Source organism: Prionailurus viverrinus, chromosome D2 (assembly GCF_022837055.1).
Source record: "Prionailurus viverrinus isolate Anna chromosome D2, UM_Priviv_1.0, whole genome shotgun sequence".
NCBI classification, from domain to species: domain Eukaryota; kingdom Metazoa; phylum Chordata; class Mammalia; order Carnivora; family Felidae; genus Prionailurus; species Prionailurus viverrinus.
In genome coordinates this window covers 22101756-22125940 of record NC_062571.1, presented here as the reverse complement: position 1 = coordinate 22125940, position 24185 = coordinate 22101756, and the positions used below count along the sequence as shown (strand labels likewise).

The following is a 24185-nucleotide window of genomic DNA, read 5'->3' as shown; positions in this document are numbered from 1 at the left end:
AAAGGATTGTGTCTTGTGACCGAGGGGACGAGTCTGAGTTTCTTGTCCTTGCTGGTAAACAGATTTTAAACAGAGTTGGGGAAAAAGAGTGTCGGGGGGAGGAGTTTCACAGCAGAATAACGCGAGGTGCCTGCTTGGAAGAGTGGCACAGGAAAGGCTTTGTCGTTTTGGAAAGTAAAACAGCTACATGTTAGGTAGGTACAGCCTCACCTTGTCTGTTGCAACACTGACAAAGAGGAATGCCCTTCAGGTGGATGAGGGGAAATGCTACAGTAATGCACATTGCCACAGACATGCTGTGAGGTTAGGATCTCAGCCCTGTGCTATACTGCTGTGACCTTTTTTTGTTTGTTTTTTAAGAGGAGAAATCAAAAGAATGTCCAGCACAAAGCATGGCAACTTTTGTCTGGTTCAGGCAGGGTAAAGAGGAGCTGTTTGCAAACCAAAAGGACTTCGTATCATAGATCAATGCATGATCATCTCCCCCTTGTTCTTGCCCAAAAGGATGTTCTGGAATCTGTTTCTCCTGTTTTCTCATGGCCTTTAAATCTCTCCGAAAGCTCCTCTGCCTTGCTGCCTCTCAGTTTTCCCCAAATAATGCTTGGGTTTCATTACCATGATAAAAGTCTTTGCCTTCTGATTTATTGATATAAAAGGAAGGCATGCATTAGGAAGAAGCAAGATGGGGGTAGCTTTTATAGTTGATGGTGATGTTGATTCATATGAAGTATAATTTAGCCTTCTGTTTGATTTATTTAAACCTGAAGAAATCCTTAGAGACCTGTATTTTCCAATTCATTAAACCTAGTGTGGTCATTGAATAAAAAAAAAAAAGCAAAAGTCAGACCTTGGCTGGGAATATTAACTTCTATTGTAACAGATCTTCTATAGGAAGATCTTACTCTGTGTACATAATTTTGACTGTCACTGCACCTGTCCCTGTAGTGTGGGACGTGCCTGTATAGATAAGCCATTTGCTTTTTCCTTAAACTAAGTAATAAGTAACACCTAGATTTTTTTTTTCTTTCAGCCAGCCTAAGTGAGAAGAACATGTGTGTCTTATTTTAAGCTCGATAATATCATCAAAGTTGATTTTATCTCGTACTTGGCAGCAGAATTACTCCTAATCTAGTCCCTTGTTGTCCCATACGTAGTTCATCAGCAAAACGTGAATTTTCAAGTTTGCTTTTCAATTTAGTTTTTATTGGAAGAAGTTGTGGTTCTTTGTATTAAGAATCTGTAATCACTTTCTTAGTAGAATTATATTATTCATAAAAATAGTTTCCATTTCCATGCTAAGCATTTTGGCTCGTTTCTTCCTTTACCATTTCTGATTAACATTGGCAATCTCGGTTTCATCAAGTTGTTGAAATGTTTTAAGTTCTCTTTCAGTTTGACTGAAAAGTGTATTTCCTAGAATTTACGAAAGATCCTTTTAATAATATGTGGTGTTACATATGTGGATTATATATGAGCAGAGTATTACTTGTCAACAGTTATCTTTCAGGTTGTCCATTATTTGGTGCAGCCTGACAAAAGACACTCCCAATTAGCATATTTTGATGTGCCTAAATCAGAGATGGGGACTAAGGAAGTTTGAAAAAGGGTCTACACCCCAGTAGCAACAAGCATAGTCACTGCTCAGATCTTGGTTTTTAATTCCATTCTCCAGTGAAAAGAACTGGATGTTTCTAGGGCTTAGAGAAGGGGATATGCAGGATGAACCTGAAAAATCTGATAATGCTGCCAAGTAAGGAGGCGCTCAAAAAACAAGATGAAGGTATGTGAAAGAGACCCAGGAGCCAACCAAAAGAGCTCCCTGAGGCCAAAGCTGGAACCATTGGAGCAACACAAGAAATAATGTCATGCTGGGTTATAACCCAAACATAAAACAAACATCCATGAGTTCATACTAATATAAATAAGTGACTGAATAAGTAAATAAGGGAGAAGAGACAAATCTCCCATACAGAAGAATTCCAAATAATTTTTGGATACTCTATTGTCAAGGCAGTGGAAATAACTCTTCACTCTTTTAAGCGTGGGCTGCACATAAGGTCTTCCTTCCAAAGAATAAGTATGGAAAAGGGGACAAAAAGAGTAACATTACCATGGAGGAACCTGACATATGTGACCTCAGCCAGGCCATCGGGGTCCACATCGACAATGGGGAGCCTTGTCGGGAGTGTGTATCCTTGATGTGAAAATAGCATTTCACCTCTGTGGTCTTACTCTGTAAACACCCGTAACCCCAGCTGAGCCATGTGGAAAACATCAGACACATCCTGATTGAAGGATAGTCTGTCTATAAAATACCTCATCAGTATACCCCAAATCTAACAAGCTCCTCAAAAACAGGGAAAATTGAGGAACAGTCTCAGCCAAGAGGAGCCTAAGGAGACATGGCAATTAAATATAAAGTGTCATCCTAAATGGGGTCCTGGAACAAAAAAAAGGACATTGGGTAAAACCTCAGGAAGTCCAGAAAAGTATGGACCTGAGCTAATAATAATAATATTAATAATTAATAATGTATCAGTAATGGTTTATTAGTTGTGAAAAATATGTCATATTGGCATAAGATGTTAATAGGGAAATCAGAGTGTGGTCTATACAGGAATTCTCTGTACTGTTTTTGCCACTTTTCTGTAAACCTAAAACTATTCTAAAATTAGAAGCTTACTTAAAGTTTTTTTAATGTTTATGTTATTTTTGAGAGACAGAGCACGAGTGGGGGAGGGGCAGAGAGAGGGAGACATAGAATCCAAAGCAGGCTCCAGGCTCTGAGCTGTCAGCACAGAGCCCAACATGGGGCTCGAACTCACAAACCGTGAGATCACGCCCTAAGCCGAAGTTGGATGCCCAACCGACTGACCAACCCAGGTGCCGAATTTACTTACTTATTTTAAATGTTTGTTTATTTTGAGAGGGAGAAAGAGTGTGTGAGTGGGAGAGGGGTAGAGGGAGTGAGAGAGACAATCTTATGCAGGCTCTACCCTGTTAGTGCAGAGTCCAACATGGGGCTCAATCTCAGCAACTGTGAGATCATGACCTGAACCGAAATCAAAAGTTAGGCACTTAACTGACCTAAGCCACCCACATGCCCCTAAAAGTTAATTAAAAAACAAAAATAACAAACAAACAAAAAACTGCAGAAATAGATGAGATCTCACCCAATCATAATAGATAAAAGGAGCAGAGAAACACCCTCCTGTCTGATCCTGAAGCAACTGCAATATTTAGAGGTCAAGTTCAGGAGGAAAAACTGGCAAAGGAGATTGGGAAGTGGCTACCAGGGGAGTGGAAGGAAAAAATTGGAATACGATCTCACAGAGCCTTTCAACAAGAAGAGAGTGGTCAGCTTCGTCAGATGTTCTCCAAGGTCAAGTAAAATGAGGAGTGGAGAATGGTTATTGCAGCTGGCAGAGCAGAAACACTGCTGACATTGCAGGAGCAGTCTTGGTGGAGGGATGGAGACAGAGCCACATTAGGGAGATTTAAAGAGGAAATCCTGTCTATATTGTCTGTGTTTTTGCGAAGACAATGTTTTTATGTGTGATTTGTCGAACTAAAATCTCTTAAAATTGTAATTTAAAATAATCTTAAAAGGAAGAAAAGGTATATCTGCCTTTAGTCCAGTTTTACATTTTTTTTTTTCATTAGCAAAAAGATACTAAAGAAAATTCGGGGACAATCGGAAGGATATAAGCAGAAATAAAGTCCCTCTTTCCAGAGTCCAGAATCCCTCTATCCAAAGGTGGAGTTAATATTTTAGTGTTTCCAGTTGTGTCCTTTCCCTACCCCCCTCCTCTTACAATGTTCCTTTGGAGAGGTGGTTTCATACAGATTATATATATTTTGTATTTGCCTCATTTTGCTTAGTAGTTTTTCTCATGAACTGCTTTTAATTAATCATCTTTTAATTTTGCAGCCTTGAGCTTGTGGACAGTGAAATAAGTCTTAACATTTTTACTTTAGTTAATGCATTTCTATGAGAGCCAAAGAAATTTATTGTAGCAATAACTTTGAAAAGCCGTAGTATTCGATTTAGTAGACTGGTATTTGGGGGTTGGCATTTTCAACCTAGGTATTTGTGTTCTCATCCTGTATTTTTTCTTTTGTTTTTTTTGTTTGTTTGTTTGTTTTTTGTTTTTTGTTTTTTTGTGCAAGCATGGGAGAAGGGCAGAGACAAAGAGAAAATCCCAAGCAAACTCCATGCTTAGCACGGAGCCTGACAGGGGGCTCAGACCTGAGGCAAAATCAAGAGTCAGATGCCCAACTGACTGAGCCACCCAGGCACGCCATCTCCTCCTGTACTGTGTTCATGGGCTAGCGGGTCAGATGCAAGATGATTAGAACTTAAGGGAAAACAAAAAGTACTAAGACCTGGTCTCTGGCCTCTAAGAGCTTATCATCAACAAACAGTAGGGCCTGGGGAAGGGGGTGAAATACAATAAACAAATTCTTTGCAAGAAACTTTATAAGGCCAAGCATAATGAATTTATGTAAAAATTGAGTAGTTTAACAATGGTACATCTACTCTGTGGAATACTTACTACTCAGCAGTAAAAAGGAACTAACCTGATAACGTGTGAGAACTTGGATGGAGCATGGGGAGTGTTATGATGGATGAAAAAAGCCATTCTCAAAGGGTTATATGATGTACGATTTCATTTCTAGAACATTCTCAAAGTGACACCATTACTGTGATGGGGAACAGACCAGTCATTGCCAGGGTGTAGGATGAGGGGGAGGGTGTGACCAGGGAAAGGATGGGCATGACCGGCTTTCTTTGTGATGTTGGAGCAGTTTTGCATCTGGTTGTGGTGAGTTACTTGGATCTACACATGTGATAAAATTACTTTGAGTTGTGTACACACATGCACACAGGAAGAGTACAATAAAAACTGATGAAATCCAACTCAAGTCTCTGCCTTGGTCACTAGTGGTGGACCTGTGTTCGTGTTCTGGGTTGACACTGTGCTGTGCTTATGGAAGATGTTCCTGGGGAGGCTGGCTGCAGGGCCCACAGGACCCCTGTAGTGTGTGTGCAACTTCATGTGGATGGTAAATGGTTTCAAAATAAAAAGTTATAATTGAAAAAAATCTAAATAGTTTAAGAAGAGATTAAACAAAGAGAGCTACCAGCTTAGAGCACTTTAGAGATGGGCCTTAAAGGAGCTTAATGAGCTGAAGCTTAATGAGGCCATAGTTGGTGAGGCACTCAGAGCACTTTGTGATATTTACTCATTTCATCCCCACAACAACCTTACGAGGCCACTACAGTAATCTCATTTTACAGTTGATGGATCTGAAGTCCACTGTCACTTGGTGCCAAGAGGCAGAACTAGAGTCTGAGCTAATATGACAGTCGGCTCTGGAGTGTCTGGGCTGTTTGCCTCTTCAGAGGCTGATCGAGGTCCTGATTGACATGAGAGAAGGTACAGAGAAGACATCCCAGGCAAAGGGCTGGTGTGAACTGAGCAGTAGAGGTGAGAATCAAGAGTGATAAGGTCACTGTGGTTCTTACCACAGGCTGTTCTGGGTCCTGCTCCCATGGATTCTGATTTCATTGGATATGGGGCTGGGCAAGGGCTTTGATACTCAAGAGATAGTTTGGAGCCAAGTGCAGAGGCCTTTATAATAGCCAGAGAAGACATTCTTTTTTCTTCAACTTAGGTAGACAACAGGGAGTCTTTGAAGATTCTTGATTAGCGTTTAACATACCAATAACCTTGTAATGCTACAAAATAGGCTAGATATTTATTATTATTATTATTATTATTATTATTATTGTTATTATTATTATGAGCTTCTCTGTCTTGGGATAAGGATCCATAGTTTATCTCTTAAATTTCATCACTTGCATAAGAAACAGAATTAGGGTTAAATAAAACCTTTTCTTTCCTCCTCCAGCTGAACAAAGCCCTTGTGGTTAAAAATAAACATGATCACTTAGTTTCCAAAGACTTATACTTTACTCTAGCCCTCCATTTTTTTAAAGATTGTTTGTTTGTTTATTTATTTGTGTTTGTTTTTGAGAGAGAGAAGAATGTGAGTGGGTTAGGGGCAGAGAGAGAGGGAGACACAGAATCCAAAGCAGGCACCAGGCTCTGAGCTGTCAGCACAGAGCCTGATGCGGGGCTCGAACTCACAAGCCGTGAGATCTTGACCTGAGCCGAAGTTGGACACTCAACCAACTAAGCCACCCAGGCGCCCACAGCCCTCCATTTTTTAAATGTCAACTCAAGATCCACAAATGGAATAGAAACATGTGAAATAGCACTAATTGATGGTCAAACCAAGAAATAAAATAACCTTTATTTATTTTATATAAATAAAGACAACTAAAGGTAGGCTTGATGGCTGCATGTCTCAGCCATGGAAGCCAAAAAAAAAAAAAAGCATCCTTAACAGCTTCTTGTTTTTGTGTAATTCAGAAAAGAGGCTAAGTGGAGTTCATGTCGCTTGACATCCATTGGCTGATCTTAGATTCAAAGTGATTGAAAATGGCACTCATTTCAGCAGCACATATACTAAACCTGGAATGATACAGAGATTAGCATGCCCCCTGCACAAGGATGACATGCAAGTTTGTGGAGTGCCTGTATTTTTTAGCCAAAGCAAATCTGAGAAAGAAAAAGCAAAGCTGGAGGCATCACAGTTCCAGACTTCCAAGTTATATTATAAAGCCATAGTAATCAAAAAAGTATAGTAATCAAAAAATCAAAAACTGCCCCCAAAATAGACACATGGATCAACGAAACAGATTAGAAAACCCAGAAGTAAACCCACAATGATATGGTCAGTTAATCTTCAACAAAGCAGGAAAGAATATCCAATGGGAAAAAGTCTCTTCAACAAATCAGTGTTGGGAAAATTGGACAGCTGCATGCCAAAGAATGAAACTGGACCATTTGCTTACACCATACACAAAAATAAATTCAAGATGGATTAAAAACCTAATAGTAAGACCTGAGACCATAGAAATCCTAGAAGAGAAAGTAGGCAATAATGTCTCAGATATTGGCAAGAGCAACTTCTTTCTAGATATATCCTATATCCCCTGAGGCAAGTGAAATGAAAGCAAAAATAAACTATTGGGACTACTTCAAAATAAAATCTTCTGCACCACAAGGGAAACAACAAAACTAAAACGCAGCCTATGGAATGGGAGAAGATATTTGCAAATGACCTTTCTGATAAAGGGTCAATATCCAAAATATATAAAGAACTTATAAAAGAACACCCAGGGGCACCTGGGTGGCTCAGTCAGTTGAGGATCTGACTTCTGCTCAAGTCATGATCTCATGGTTTGTGAGTTTGAGCCCTGAGTCAGGCTCTGTGCTGACAGCTCAGAGCCTGGAGCCTGTTTCATATTCTCTTTCTCTCTCTCTCTCTCTCTCTCTCTCTCTCTCTCTCTCTCTGCCCCTCCCCCACTTGCTCCATCTCTCTCTAAAAAATTAATACAAACATTAAAAATTTTTTTAATTAAAAAACCTCAACACTCAAAAAACAAATAATCCAATTTAAATGGGTAGAAGATATGAACAGACATTTCTCCAGAGAAGACATACAGATGGCCAACAGACATGTGAACAGATGCTCAACATCACTCATTATTAGAGATGCACAACAATTGCAAATCAAAAACTACAATAAGAGATCACATCAAACCTATCAGAATGGATAAAATCAACAACACCAGAAATAAAAGGTGAGGGGATGTGGAGAAAAAGGAATCCTCTTTCACTGTTGGTGGGAATGCAGCTGGTGCAGCTTCTGTGGAAAACAGTATGGAAGTTCCTCAAAAAGTTAAAAGTAAAACTACCTTATGATCCATTAATTGTACTACTGAGTACCCAAAAAATACAAAAACACTAATTCAGAGGTGTACATGCACCTCTATGTTGATAGCAGCCTTATTTTCCATAGCCAAGATACGGAAACATCCCAAGTGTCCATCGATTGATGAATGGATAAAGAAGATGGGTATATATACATACAATGTAATAATATTCAGCCATAAAAAGGAATGAAATCTTGCCATTTGCAATGATATGGATGGTTCTAAGAGAGTATAATGCTAAGTGAAATAAGTCAGAGAAAGACAAATACCATATGATTTCACTTATATGTAGAATTTAAGAAACAAAACAAATGAGCAAAGGAAAAAAGAGAGAGACAAAAACCAAGAAACAGACTATAGAGAATAAACTGATGGCTATCAGAAGAGAAGTTGGTTGGAGATTGGTGAAATAGGTGATGGGGGGATTAAGGAGTGCAGTTGTTGTGATGAGAACAGGGTGATGTGTGGAGTTGTTGAATCACTATAGTGTACACCTGAAACTAATATACCATTGTATGTTAACGATATGGAAGTTAAAATAAAATAACAACAAAACCAAAGTGATTGAAAATAGGTTGTTCTGCCCAAACTCCCCGAATTGCCCGTTTGTTTCCATTTTCATTCCATTGATTCATATGGGATGTACTCTGTGCTGGATAACCCTGGTAGATGCTGGGAACTCAAAGATGTAAAGATAGCTGTATTTATTCACTGACAAATAAGCAATGCCCCAGACCACTAGGCCAGTAGTTCCTGAGCTGCTTAGGTTGAACATTTGGATTATTTGAAAAACGCAGTTGTTTGTTCCCCAACCCAGACCTATCTAAGGAAAGTCTGGGCTTGAGTATTTTAAAAACACTTTGGAGATGATTCTGGGGTCCTAGATGGAGACTATGTAGAACATGATAGTGGGCTGGGGGTTGTTTATTTCCTAAATATCAGCTGCTTTGGGGGAGCAGTGACATATATAGGGCTTCTGTTTTCTTTGTTGAGTATCCTCAAGTTGCGAAGTTCTCCGTGGTGATTTTTTATTTGTTTTTTTTTTTTTTGTTTCCCTTTATAACAGCTACACACACACACACACACACACACACACACACACACACAGTGGTTTTGTCTCATTGTTGGTGTCTCTTTTGACACTTCCTGTTTTCTTGCATCTGATTTTTACCCCTTTGCTCTGTTTTTCTCCTTGATTTTTATTTCTTCTCCTGTCTTTTCACTATTTCCCTACATCTTAGTTGGACTCCTAACAAGGTCTGGTTTTGTTTTGTTTTTTTTTAATTGGGATAAGAACACTTACCATGAGATCTACTTTTAACAAAAATTTAACTATAACTATAGGCACAGTGTTGTACAGTAGATCTCCAGAACTTACTCTTCTTGTATAATTGAAACTTTATGCCTGTTGAGCAATAATTCTCTTTCTACTCTTAGCCCTTGGCAACTACCACCATATTCTCCCTCTATGAGTTGACTTAAATCCCTCATATAATTGGTATCATGCAGTATTTGCCCTTCTGTGACTAGCTTATATTAGCATAATGTCCTCCAAGTTCATCCGTATTCTCCTTGAAAAGAATTTCTTTCATTTTAAAGGCTGGGTAATATTCCATTGTATGTATATACTATGTTTTCTTTATTCACTTATCTGTTGATGGACATTTAGGTTGTTTATACATCTTTGCTCTTGCAACATTATGTTGCATGATGTTGAGCATCTTTTCATATGCCTTTGACTATTTGTATGTCTTTGGAGAAATGTCTACTCAAATCCTTTGCCCATTTTTTAATTGGTTATTTATTTGATATTGAACTGTAGGAGTTCTTTATATATTTTGAATACTAATCCCTTATCTGATACATGGTTTGTAAATATTTTCTCATATTCCATATGTTCCCTTTCTGTTGACTGTTTCGTTCTGGAAGCTTTTGAGTTTGATATAGTCCCACTTGTCTATTTTCTGCTTTTGTGGCTGTGCTTTTGGTGTCACATCTGAGAAATCTGCTAAGACCAATGTCATGAAGCTTTTCCTCTGTGTTTTCTTCTCAGGGTTTTATAGTTTCAGGTTTTATGTTTGAGTCTTTGGTCCATTTTGAGTTGATTTTTTTGTATGGTGTTTGATAGAGGTCTAGTTTCATTCTTTTGCATGTGGATATCCAATTTTCTCCATACCATTTGGTGAAGAAGCTAGGCTTTCCTCATTATGAATTCTTGGCCCCTTTGTTGAAGATTATTTGACCGTTTATGCATGGACCTATCTCTGGGCACTGTGTTCTATTCCAGGACTTGACTATCATTTCCCCTTTGACCCAGCAGGCCATTCGGTGAGCCCAGCACTCTTCTCATATGTGTTCATTTTTATTGGTGATGGAGAACTTTTGCATTTTAAGGTCTTCTAGATGGTTGAAGACAGCAGATAATTGAGTTTGAAATAATACTTGTTATTGTCATATTTCAGGTCTATCATATGCAAGTCACACAGTTGGCTTCACGCCACCAACTTCACTGACTAGAGCCGGAATGTCTTACTACAATTCCCCGGGTCTTCATGTGCAGCACATGGGAGCATCCCATGGCATCACAGTAAGTAGCCATAGGGCAGGAAGCCACACTTTACTCCTGCTGCTGGTAGCAACAGGACCTCCTCAGGAGACCAGGCCCGATGCCCTTAGACATTTACCTTTCTTCTCCCTCCCACCATCAGTTCACCTTTAAACTGTAGAGACTTCCAGCAGTTTGTTACTAAGTTCTGGTGTTGAAAGTAAAATCCTTCCTGGGAGACAAAAATTTCAGCTTCACTTTCTGTGAAAAATTGCCCTTTGTGAAATGTTATTTGAACTCTGGCCAATGCCTCGATTAGATTCTGGCCGGCTCTTTGCCATAACGAATCATTGCTGGTTGCCACAATGTCTGCATCTTCACAATTCACTGATCCCCAGTATTCTTTCTGAAATTAGCCTTGTTTCTAGTTTCACTCAGAATTTTCTCTCCTGGGATTAGAAGGAACCTTAAGTGCATTTGGTTCAGACTTCACTCGGGAGTTTTTTCTTTAGACCTGGTTATTTAGTTGACTAATAGAGCAGTTGGAAATGTAGCTAATGGGTTTGAGAATAGGAGAGACGTGAGGGTATGTCCAGTAAGGGAATCTTTAAAAGAAGACTTTTATTCTGGAAAAGCAGTAAGGTATTTCTGAAGTTGTTTTTATTGGTTTGATGGCTTTATGTAAAAGCAGAAACATTTGGTTGAGCTGTAGCTCATAGGAGTTTGAAAACTTACTTTGAGTGATGGAAGGAACTTGGGGACATACAATGGACAGAAAAGATTTAAGTGGAGAATGAGACAGCTGTTTTTTAAATCTTTTTTTTTTTTTTTCAACGTTTATTTATTTTTGGGACAGAGAGAGACAGAGCATGAACGGGGAGGGGCAGAGAGAGAGGGAGACACAGCATCGGAAACAGGCTCCAGGCTCCGAGCCATCAGCCCAGAGCCTGACGTGGGGCCTGAACTCACGGACCGTGAGATCGTGACCTGGCTGAAGTCAGACGCTTAACCGACTGCGCCACCCAGGCGCCCCAGAGACAGCTGTTTTTTAATTCTAGGGCTGTCTCCTGGAAGGGCCCAAGTCCAATTGTTTGGTCAATGCAAGTTTCATAGTAATTATGTATAACTTTTTCGTGAGTGTAGATGCAAACTCCACCTTGTTTTCATCAGTAGTTCAGAAACCAGTAGGGATAGACTAGGAAATCCCTAGTTTCTGGTCTTTGTTGCTCCCCTTTTTCACTAGCTCCTGCTTGTCAGGCTGTGTTAGAAATGAGCTGTCTGGACCCAGATTGACCTCCTGTTGTTCTGTCCTGTCTACAGAGGCCTTCACCACGGAGAAGCAACAGTCCTGACAAATTCAAACGGCCTACGCCTCCTCCGTCTCCCAACACACAGACCCCAGTGCAGCCCCCTCCACCTCCACCTCCACCGCCCATGCAGCCCGCGGCCCCCTCGGCAGCCACCTCGCAACCCGCCCCTTCGCAACATCCGGGGCACCCCTCCTCCCAGCCTTAATGCATGTGCTTGGTCTGCATCTCATGTTGGGACTCATACAGTGGAGCCGTCTCCTCGACGCCAAAGGCTTCCTTCCCTGGCATATTTGGATCTGACTTATTTGCACTGAGGTTATCTAGGCTTCACTATTAATTGTGTTGTAAGTGTTTGTCGGAAACGCAGCCAGTGTTGTGGGTCTACAACACTAAACAGACGACTTTTTCCATCAGTGTTTTACTTGAATCTACATGTACGTCCATTCCCTGGCTGGAGCATCTGCTAGTCAATATTTGGTAATTCAGAAGCAGCGTGCAATTTTTGCTTGGCCCCAGAGCTTCATTTTCCTGGCTTTTAGGTTTGTAAAATAAAAAGGGATATCTTTTTTATATTTGTTTTCATAAATTTGCAGAAAATTACTGAGCTGTTAATCCCACCCCCAACCCCCATTATAATGGTGTTTACCAAACATCCCAGTAATTCAGCACTACAATTCAGACCTTTGAAAATCTAGCTTTCGGTGTAGAATGGAAAGTTAGATGGATCAGTGCCCAAGACCATAAACTCTTTAATAGAGCTTTTTACAGATACACTTTTTATAGGTTTTTTTCAGTATATGTCAACATCCGTTCTCTTGTAAAACAGGCCGAAGTGATGGATCACGTGGCTGTACCTTTTCCACATGTGGGATGGATAATTATTGTAGATTAAGGTGTGATTCTTTCCTTATCTTTAGTGTTAATCTACCCAGACCGGGCCCCTCTAACATGAGTCGATAAATGTTGTCCTACCAACCAGTGGTTTTGATGCCTGGTTAGAACATGCTATTTGATTTCTGCTGCAGAGGGCAATGTGATTGTAACAAAAACAGCTATTTACCTTTCCATTCTTTGTGTTCCCCTAAAATAGAGTTTGAACAAATATTTTAAAGGTGCAAAATATTAGAAAATACTATTTGAAATGAACATTATAGGAATATCTTGGCATAATGGCCACAGAATACTTTATTGCTTGGCAGAAAAGAGAAGAGTTGTAGAAGAAAGTAGCACATTAGCATTGATGACCGCTTACATCGCCCAGTATAAGCAAGTGCAGTGTACAAAGAAGTATACTCTGAATACATTATTTCCATTCATTCAGCACAAATAAATTGTTTGGTTTCACTTTGAAGTGGAACACTGTGAGTCACTCTTTTCTTAATACTTGCAACATCTTTATTTTTTGCTTTTCAGCAGTTACTGTTTTGTACTTTGGTAGTAAAGTGATTTTTACCACTTGTGTTTGCATATTTATATATGCTGTGGATGAAAATAACTTACTAGAGAATGTATATTTTATGATGAGAATGTGTATCTGTTGGATATAATCAGAGAACTGAAAATTAATTTATCAGTAATTTTTAAGAGTCCCTGTTTTGTGACAACCGTCTCTAATAGCTAGCTCTTTATTGAACACACTCCTAAAAATAAGGAACCGTGACATTGTAGATATTTAATAGTGTACAGTATAGAAACTTCCATTTTTGCCTTCGAATGCATATTTAAGAATTACAGAATGAAACAAGTCTTGTTGGATAATAGTGTTTGACTAGCATTTTAAGAACTTGAGAGTAAAAGCAACAGTAGGATTTTTCACCTCTTCCTGCTTCCACCCCTGAACTGAGAACTTCACTCCCCAGTTGGTCTATATAAATGTTATTTATAACGTGTACGTAATATGCATAATCATAGTGCAGTTCTCAAATATGGGGAAGAAGTTCGGCATTTAATTATTGAGGCTTTAGGTTTTTAATTCGATCAGACGAGGTCATATCAAACCCGGGGATCTCACCAACAGCCCGCTGTCCCTCCCGGTACATTGCCATTCCGAGGAATTCTGAGAAGGGGCAAACAAGGTTTGCCTTCATGGTACAGTTCTTGGTTTTTCTCCTAGGAAAAGCGTGGTCTGTGTTTACAAGAGTCTTGCGTGAGATGATAGAATTCAATGCTGTTGAATAGCAGCTTGCACTCCCATCGGAACGTCCATAAAGCAACGAGTTTCCTCTGCTTCCTGTCCATTGAGTTACCTCCTGAAAGCACACTAGTCCAGACATTGCCATGTGGTGAACGGAAAGCACTTGGCGTGAGCAGACTGTTCCTGACAAATGCCTTTTAGAAACAGGTTCTTGATATTCAGACTTTGCAGAACTGTAGTGCTGGTGCCCCTGGACTAGTCAGTTCCTTTCAATATAGACCACAGCTCCTTCAAACAGCACTTTTCAACATAAATCTTGTTGCCTCTCCCTGCAGACATTCAGAATTGAGAGAACAAACACTACTATTTTGCATTTATGCTGTTTTGTGTACTTTTAAAGGGTTTTTGACCCCACGTAGAGCCTGTCCCGCATGGGCGGTACACATGATAGGGCCATTTCTTAGTGATTGTTTAGCCATGAGGGACCCATAAAATTCAGACCCCAAGCCCATAGAGGCAGGAGTCCCCTCACCCATGGGAAGCTGCCTTACCTCAGGCTCTTCTCTTTGGGGCTAAATATGGTTCCTGCCATTCCTGTTGCTCACTCACCCAGGGTAACCCTGGACTGATGCCCCGAAGGCCTTTGTAAAATCCGTAGCCATCATGAAGGCAGGCAGGAACAGCAGTAGCTTCAGTAACTTCCTTTTCCTGTCTTGCTGACAGAGACCCTTGGCTACCACTGTGCTGCTAATAGGATAAGTACTCTGTTGCCAGACTACCATGCCTTCTATACAAAACCAAATTAACTTCTGTAATACCTGACACCTCTCTGGGCTCTGAACTGCTTTCTCTCATCAAGCATGCTGGCATTCTGGACAGAATTCTAGAAATTTGGCAGAGGGTGGAAGTATTTAAGGTTTAATTTAACTTGCTCCTTTGTTAATTGAAAGGAGTTTTAAATTCTGAGCTCCTGAGATACCACAACCATGGAATGAATGTGTGACCAGAATGTGGCTTTGACACCAAGTGCTGCTGTCCCTTTGTAATTGGCTTCTAACTGATTTGACCAGAGATAATTGATAATGTGAATTTTTGTTAACTGTTCAATTGTAGGAAAATAGAGTATGTATCGCCCTTTGTTAGGTAGACATGAACTTTTCCTGCACGAAGCCTTGCTTATAGAGGATGCTTAATAAGGCAAGAAAAAGCATAGTAACTGTGCTTCGAGAGCGCAATATTTTTATCTTACCAGTACAGAAGAGTCATTTCTGTGTAACTTGATCTTCTGTCTAGTACTTGTCTTATAGGTTACCAACACTGAAAACTTTGTAGTGATAACTACCAAAGAAATACATAGTGAAACAACCTTTTATTTCCAAATTTATTAAAGAACCAGCCATTGACGCTGCTACATGAGTTCCATGCTCAAGAGCCATTGTAAGAGATTAAGGGGTTTTTAGTTTCTTTTTTGTTTTTGTTTTTTTCTTTTCTTTTTTCTATTTTTTTAAAAACATACACACACACCTGTTAGCATAAAATGAGGAGCATCTTCCAGAATGCTCAGCAGTTACGGTTAACTGCCAAGCTCTGGTTGTCTCTCATTAGGCAGTGGAAGGAATCCTGCATTCATGATCGCGTGGGTGCTGTGTGTGTGCACATGTGTGTGTGTGTGTGTGTGCATTCATGCCTTAACTCAAGTTACTGCTCAACTTTAGTTCTTGACTTGGTCTGCACCGTCATCGAGATTGTACTGTACATCTCGATCTGAACTTCATCCTGGCAAAAACAAAGTTGCAGGCACAACAGTTTGAGAATGCATTCCTCCGGAAGAGTGTTTGATCAGGTTGACCCTGAGCCTTTGGACTTCATTTGGAACTTAGCATGGAAAACAAAAGCGGACTGTCAAATAGAAAGACATCAACAAGGAAGAGAGGAGAGCCAAGTGCTAGCATTGTCTTTTGCCTCTGCATCTCCGTGCACACTGTATGTTGTTCATGATAGCTTGTTTACAACTTGACTAGGTTGGAGTTCTGGTGATAGTGGCAATCTTGACATACTTGGTCAGAGTTTAGAGAGCTGTAAGACTTCCAATTAATGTCTTATTTACTTCTTTATGTTGATTAGTCTTTGATACATGTGCTGAATCAGAAACCTAAATAAAGATAATTTTTTAAAATGTACCTATTGAGCCTTAAAACCTGTCTCTTTGTTTCTGGTCTTTGAGTCAGAAAATGAACATTGCTTCCCTGTTGATTCTGATGGACATCTAACTTTGATTCTAGATACTAAAGTCTGCCTTGGAAAGTAGACTTTTTTTTTTTAAATTTTTTTTTTCAATGTTTATTTATTTTTTGGGACAGAGAGAGACAGAGCATGAACGGGCGAGGGGCAGAGAGAGAGGGAGACACAGAATCGGAAACAGGCTCCAGGCTCTGAGCCATCAGCCCAGAGCCTGATGCGGGGCTCGAACTCCCGGACCGCGAGATCATGACCTGGCTGAAGTCGGACGCTTAACCGACTGCGCCACCCAGGCGCCCCGGAAATTAGACTTTTTTAAAAACTCTTTTTAAAGTTTATTTATTTTGAGAGAGAGAGTGCACCACCAGGGGAGTGACAGAGAGAGAGGAAGAGAGCAAGAATCCCAAGCAGGCTCCACACTGTCAGCACAGAGCCCAACAGGAGGCATGCACTCATGAACCGTGAGATCATGACCTGAGCCAAAGCCAAGAGTCCAACACTGACTGAGCCACCCAGGCACCCCTAGAAAGTAAACTTAAGGACAGGACACAAGAGGAGCTAGGACTGTTCTGTCTCTTAAATGGGGTGCTGGTTACCTAGATGTATTGAGTTTTTCTGAAAATTCTCTGAGCTGTATACTTATGATTTGTGTGCACTGCTCCATAACTGTTATATTTCAATTTAAAACCATAAACCTAGGAAATTATGAAAAGTGACACTCATTCCCAAAATGTTACACAAATATATATATGTGTGTCTATATTGTGTGTAGATTCATACATATACAGACACCCACATGCACACACATTGAGGCTTTGGATATTACATCTGGTATATTTGCGAGCTTATTCTTGAAGTCTCTTGTGATTTACTCTTCTACTCTTTTACTTTTTTAGGAAGCACGGCTCCAGAATCACTTCCAGGTTTGAGTACCAGCTCTTTAACTGGGCCAGTTACTTAACCACTCTGGAACTCCAGTCCCTCACCTGTGAAATACCATTATCTGCCTTACTAACATGAGAAGATGAAGACGGGAGCCTCTAGTGTTGTCCTTCACACAATAAGATACAGATTAGCCCCACAGCCATTCATTTGGGAAGAAACTTAGAATGGGTGTTTGGGGTTGACTTTTCACACATTTGGGGGCAGTATCATTTGTCAGTTGCATTTTTGTGAGCCCCTAGCATCCAATGGGGGAAAGCACAGTAGTGAGCAGAATCCTGCCTTAGGAGCATAGTCCTAATTAGGAGTCTAGTTTTCAAAAACCCAGGTGCAGTACAGTCTTCTGAGGGCAGACTTTGAATCTAGGCCTTTTTCTGTATAAAAGTGCTAAATGAATCGAGTAATTTCTGACTCACTCTGGCTTAAGCCAGATTCCATGTTAACTATTAGTTAATGGAAGAGTTTTTAATTTGGTTAGCCCTTTGATGAAGACCTCTGTACTCCTGGCAGCTAGGTCTTAGCAGAAAATGTTACCCGAGGAGTTACCCAGGACCTTGGAATTCAAGTCCTGGCTTCATTTGCAAGCTTCATTTTTTGAATCTGTATAATGGGGATAGCCATTCTTATTTTAGGTAGAGTTTGATGAAAACAGGATTTAAACAAAGTGCTTTAACAACAAGTAAGTAAAGTTTAAGCTACATGTGTGCTTTTTTTTCTTCTGATACCTTTTAGAGGCGGTATGCCCACCTGGTGCATCTGAAATTGAAACAGTTTTGATAGAAACTTTGTGTTTAGGTAAATAAAACTACATAAATCTGGGGTTTTGTTTTTAACATTTGAGTATTAAAAATTTTGTGGAAATGCAATTGTATTCAGTCACTAATGTCTAATCCAGGCCCAAACGTTTTTAATATTCTCTTTGGAAATAGAGGAAGAAGTCAGTGTGTGATAGATTATATTTTGTGTCTGTTTATGTTGACATGAGAGATTGAATTCTCGCCCTTTGAAGTTTTCTGGTATCATCCCTAATTCCACAGTACATTGAATGCTATTGAACTAAATATATTTAGAGCTTTTTCTGAAGATCATATTTTCTGGTACTCTATAAATGGTTTAGTGCAACTTTCAAGATAACTATCCCCAAAAGAGATCTTAGTAATTACTTAATTTTTTTTCACCTTAAAAAGGAAAAGCCAGACTCAGAAGTGAAATGGACAATAGAATTAGTAGACAGGAATATGAGAACCTTCTCCATGTGTTTAGGAAGGCAGAAGAAAGCATGAGCATGATGAGAAAAATGAAAAATACAAAATATAACCAATTGAATTTCTAGAGACAAAAAAATACAATATCTGGAATTTAAAACAACAAACTTGATACTTACATCTTTTGTGGATTTCTGTTTGTGCTCTTTATTCCTTTAAAAGGCCACTCCTAGGGGCGCCTGGGTGGCTCAGTCGGTTGAGCGTCCAACTCTTGACTTCGGGTCAGGCCGTGATCTCATGCTTCATGGGTTCCAGCCCTGCGTTGGGCTTCATGCTGAGCATGGAGCCTGCTTGGGATTCTTTCTCAATCTCTGTCTCTCTCAAAATAAATAAACAAAAAAATAAAATAAAAGGCCACTCCTAAAATTCAAGTTCAGCCTAATTGACCTACCTTTCTCCTCCCCCCTTTCCTGGTGTGTGTGTTGCTGGGGTGGTGGTGAGCTGCTCTTGGGGGATCTTCAACTTTGGGAACTGACTGTTCCTATTAGTCACTGCAGTGCTGGGCAGCAAGCCTCAGGTTTAAGGGAGCCAGTACACTAGCAGGTGTCCTGTGAGTTCAAGTCTGGCCCAACTCTGGTTTTCTCAGCTTTGGATTCCTCACCTATAAAAGAGGAATGGGAATGGGTCAGTAGGATCCAATGAACATGTTAAAAGTTTAGAGAGTACAAGGTTCTTTGTATCGCAACTTCATGACAGTTTGCAAGTCTGGGAGTGTTGTGCTCTTGGGGAACAGCGCAGCAGACTCCCACAGCATTTGAAGAGATGAGAGTCAGAGAAGACTTCCAGAGGAACCGGTCTTTAGGCACATTCTTGAAGAACAGGTGGGAATGAAATGGAGTGTTTGGAATAGAGGAAACAGCATGTGGGAAAACCTGGAGTAAGAGCATCCATCCACGTGGTGTTGGTGTTGAAAACAAACTAAGTCAAGGACTTGGGTGTAGGAAGCTTGCTTGGGGATGATCCCAGGGCGTGGAATGAGAGTTCAGAGAAAGTTAAGACCAGTGAAGGGTGTGTTGATGAGCCTGTTGGCCTTATAGGAAATGAGTTCAACCCCAGGGGTCTGAGGCATAATTTAGAATGTGCCTCAGAGTTATCCCACCAGAGAGCAGGAATGTCGGGACTTGGAGTTACCAACTCCTTTTGCCTGTTGACTAAAGGCATCCTGGAGAGAATGACCCCCACATTTGAACTTTCTAGGTTGTGCATGAGACTTTCTCAAAAGCCTGAGGCAGCAAAGCAAGAAAGACAAGGTGAATAAGTGTTCTTGGTGAAATCAGGTGGGCTGAGAGGATATGAGGTCTTGCATTGGTGGCCTCAGAGCTCAATACCTCACACAAGCATTTGGTTTAGCCTGGAGTATTGATGAAAAAAAATTTTTTCCCCCAGGAGTTGAAAATGCAATGTGTTTTATTTCCCACTTTTTCCCCTCCAGCTTTATTGAGAAATAATCAACATATAACATTGTGTAAGTTTAAGAAGTACTATGCAATGATTTGATATGTGTATATATTATAAAATGATTACCACAATAAGGCTAGTTAACCTATCCATCACCTCACATAAAATTTATGAAAACTTGAAATACTTTTTAACTTAAAATGAGGGAACTTTTGTTTTAAAAAGTTTTATTTAAAAGTCCACATTCCTAATTTCTCTTGAAAAAATAAGATCACAGCAGGGCCTCATCTCTCCATTGCACAATCAGATTGGGCTGAGCATTAGCTGTACCAGAAAGCAGGGAATGCCAGTCCCTCTTCAGAGCCTTGGGGATCCCTCTGCCCATCATACAAGTTATTACTGTGGGGTCCCCACAGTCTTCTGAGTTTGTACACCCCTGGCATAAGGTATTTAAGGAATTGAAGTTTGATGTGGCTAAAGGCTATGTCTGTGCAGAAGAAAGAAGGGCAAGGAGTGGGTGAGTGGGAGGTGGACACGGAAGCCCAGTTTGGAAGGAGGCCCACACTGGAAGTTCCTGGCACAAGTCCAACGGATAATGATAAAGTGGTCTAAGGACACCCAGTGGGCTGTGGTGAATCAATCCTTCTTGTGAGGCCCATCGGGAAGTCTGTCTAAGATTGGAGCTAGGATTAAAATGTTCCTGGATTCTCTTAGCTGTGATACTATCTGAATTGTCCTTTGCTCTCTCTAAATTCAGTACACAGCATGGTCTTAGCAGGCTGAGAAGAGGGTGTGCCCAGGGGTCTAGAATTCTAGCAATGAGTCAGACAGGGCTGTATTGATAAGTGTTTAACATTCTGCTGTCTCAAAACTAAGCCCTTCTTTATATTGCTTGCCAATTTTTGCGGTGTAAATACTCCCCACCAATGTGCTTTCATGCCACCAAGGGGAAAATCACTGAACTTGGAGAGAAGCATGCAGTAGCACACCATTTATGTGGTATTTTCACCACAGAGACATGTTAGTTGTAAATAACCTTAAAAGCATACTAATAGTGAAATGTAGCAAAAAAATTAGGATATAAGATATTTTCAGTGTTTATTAACTGCTTCAATACAGTCTTTTAAGTTATAAATTTGTATACTTTAATTTTTAATAGTGTCTATGTTTAACAGCCAGCTGACAGAATTCCTGGAAATGTGACAGTCGGCTCTTGTGAGCCTGTTGAGGCAGTTGTAGGGCACCCCTGGCTGGGAGCATGGAGGGATGGGGATAGGGGGCAATCAGAGGAGGCTCCAGCTCTGCTGTGTGTGTGTCCTATTGCAAAGGCAGTGGTGACAGTGGGGAAAGTCATTTATTTGGGGGACCCCAAATGCCAAGCCCAGCTGCAGGCTTGAGAACAGGCTGGGGTCTGGACTCAGCAGAGGACAAAAGATGGGTGAGAGTCCCTCAGGAGTCTCAAGGCTGTGAGGCATCTGCTCTTGTGGGAAGCATCCCACGTGTCAAGTACAAGACTGTTGCTTAGACCCAGCATACTCACCTCAGGAGCCTGAGCACGCGGGTTCTAAGGCACCAAGGGTCTTTTCCACTCAACTCTGCCTTTACCTTCCCTCCCCACCACCCTATCCTGCAGCCAAGACAGGAGGCCAGGACTTTATTCCGCAGAAGCAGACGCATCATGAGGGGGGCTGAGGAGCCCTGCAGGGTGCTCATTTTCCCCTGACTTGTTGGAAGCCAGTCTAGATTAGACAGGCTGCCCTGTATAGTGTTCCCTTTTGTTGGACTATAAACTAAGACACATGTTTAATGAACTTGGGGTGAATCAAGCTGTTAAGTGGCAAGGCCAAGTCATCTGGCTCTAAGACATGTGATCTCTTGATGGAAAAGAAATGTGGGGACAAAGTGGACATATGATTGTGAGGCAGGCCTCACAGACAAGGGATTCTAGAGCCATGGTCATTGGCAGCTGCTACAAAATTTTTGGGAAGTTGTCTAGAGTATAGTAGCAAAACAGGTTGGGGGTGGTTCAGACTGGAAAGAAGGAAAACCTGTGAACTTTATTTACCAAGGCCCCTGACCTATGTGTATGCATATGTGCAAGAGACCAAGGTGCCTGAATCAAAGGGGAAATGAACACTCCCTGGTTAGTTGGTATGAAAGATGTGCTGTTAATTTCTTTTCCAGCTATGATAATGGTATTGTGGCTATTGCCTTTTTTTTTTTCTTTCAGGTTTTTATCCTTGTCAGTGGCTATTTCCCTGAGAACTTGGGCCCCAGATCCCTGAGAAATGTCAGGACTCTGGAAGGAAGGTGCCGGGGAAGGCCACAGAAACAGAAATCCATCTGGGGAAGATTCTCCAGGGCTTTAGGCAGATTATGCACCTGGCAGAGCTTTCCACTTAAATATGAGTCCAAAGGCTGACTCGGCAGAGCCATCAGGGCGGTGACAGGGTTGCCAGCGGGGCCCCAGAGTATGGCTGGAAAAGGGAAGACCTTGAAGCAGCAGAAGATGTGGGTTTGAGGTGGGCTAACTCTTACCTGAATCCTGAATTATGGGGTTTCTAAATCCCTCTACTTTTCCTTTGCTATTTTTTTCCTTCTTCTTATTGATGTATATAATATATTTGGCCTATTTCTTTTCTGTAAATAAAAGTAGCATTTCTAAAAGGTCTGCATCTTTTAGATGCATCTTTTAGAGCAGACCTTTTAGAAATACATAAATAAAATATTTACAAATGCAATGATAGGGTATTTGAGGTTTGCTTTAAAATAATTTATGGGGGAGGGTGAGGAAGTGGGTGTGAGTGTAGAGAAAACAAGATGGGCAGTATGTTGATTGCCTAAATTACGAGATAATTATTCCATTATCCACTTTTGTATGTTTAAGATCTTTACAGTAAAATTTTCAGAAATAGAGGCAAGGGGATCAAGAGATTGTAAGGATGGAAAGGAAGAAGGGAGTTTTGAGAAAGTGCTAGAGATGCTACCATAGGAAATTCTAATTTTTGCAATCAAGTGAAAGTATTTCATATACCCCCCCCCCCCAAAATAAGGAACATGGTGATCCTGGGTTCCTCAGGTGGCCTCCCCAGTGGGCACACACCCAGATGCCACTCCTGCCCTGCACTCCCTCCCTCTGCCTTTCACTTCCTAGCTGCCAAGATCTTAGAAGCTTTGAAGCTCAGCAGAGAAGGAAAATCCATTGAGAACAGTCTGTAAAGCTGCTGTATAAATGCAACTGATGTCTATTGTGTCATGGCTAAAAATGATAAGTGGAGGATGTGCACCTGAGAAGGAAACAGAGGGCTACTTCAATGAACAAATCAAAACACACCTGGTGGAGAGTCCAAAACAAACTATGAGTAGGGAGATAAAGCAACCAGAGTCACAAAAACAGAGAGCAAGTAACACACTCCAAAAAACACCTCCTGAAGGGCCAGGCCCTGGACAGTGTATGACCACTCTTTAATATAGCAGAGCTCTCAGGTGCAGGACATATAACAAACTTTTAAACCACATAAGAGACAGAAAACTAGTGAAAATGACAAAGCGGAAGAATTCTCCTCAAAAGAAATTCCAAGAAGAAATGACAGCTAGAGAATTGCTCAAAACAGATTTAAACAATATATCTGAGTAAGAATTTAGAATAATAGTCATAATATTAATCACTGGGCTTGAAAAAAGCATAGAAGACAGCAAAGAATCTGTTGCTGCAGAGATCAAGGAACAAAAAATAGTCATGATGAATTAAAAAATGTTGTAAATGAGGTGCAAAATAAACTAGAGGTGGTGACAGTGAGGATTGACAGAGGATTGTCACTGGTGACAGTGAGGATTGAAGACGCAGAGGGGAGAATAAGTGAAAAAGAAGATAGAATTATGGAAAAAGATGAAGCTGAGAAAAAGAGAAAAAAATTCTGGACTACGAGGGGAGAATTAGAGAACTAAGTGATTCCATGAAACATAATAATATTTGTATCATGGGAGTTCCAGAAGAAGAAGAAGAGAGAAAGGGGCAGAAGGTGTACTTAACAAATCATAGCTGAGAACTTCCCCAATCTGGGGAAAGAAACAGACATTGAAATCCAGGAGGCACAGAGAACTCCCTTCAGACGTAACAGGAATCGATCTTCTGCATGACACATCATAGTGAAACTGGAAAAATACAAAGATAAAGAGAACATTCTGAAAGCAGCTAGGGACAAATGGGTCTTAACCTACAAGGGTAGACACATAAGGGTAGTAGAAGACCTATCTACTGAAACTTGGCAGGCCAGAAGAGAGTAGCATGAAATATTCAATGTGCTGAATAGGAAAAATATGCAGCCAAGAATCCTTTATCCAACAAGCCTGTCATTCAGAATAGAAGGAGAGAGTAAGGTTTTCCCAGACAAAAACTGAAGGAGTTCATCACCACTAAAACAGCCCTACAAGAGATCCTAAGGGGAACTCTGTAAGTGGAATGATGCAAAGACCACAAATTACCAGAGACATAACTACAAAC

The 24185-nt window shown here is 40.6% G+C and overlaps 1 protein-coding gene and 1 non-coding gene across 3 annotated transcripts in view; both read left to right on the top strand.

Annotated features, from left to right (window-relative positions):
- Positions 1-16018, top strand: part of CCDC6 (coiled-coil domain containing 6) — a 109005-nt gene extending 92987 nt beyond the window's left edge. Inside the window, exons 8-9 of one of the 2 annotated variants that reach the window (XM_047825346.1) lie at positions 10312-10436; positions 11715-16018. In XM_047825346.1, the coding sequence (XP_047681302.1) occupies positions 10312-10436; positions 11715-11909 (320 nt within the window). In that variant the 3' untranslated portion in view covers positions 11910-16018. Of the gene's footprint in view, positions 1-1030; positions 2736-10311; positions 10437-11714 lie in introns of those variants that run through there. The other variant, XM_047825349.1, reaches the window with a different exon arrangement.
- Positions 6513-6616, top strand: LOC125148505 (U6 spliceosomal RNA). The gene has a single exon (XR_007145589.1). It is a non-coding gene; the product is annotated as a U6 spliceosomal RNA (small nuclear RNA).
- Positions 16019-24185: the final 8167 nt, after the last annotated feature.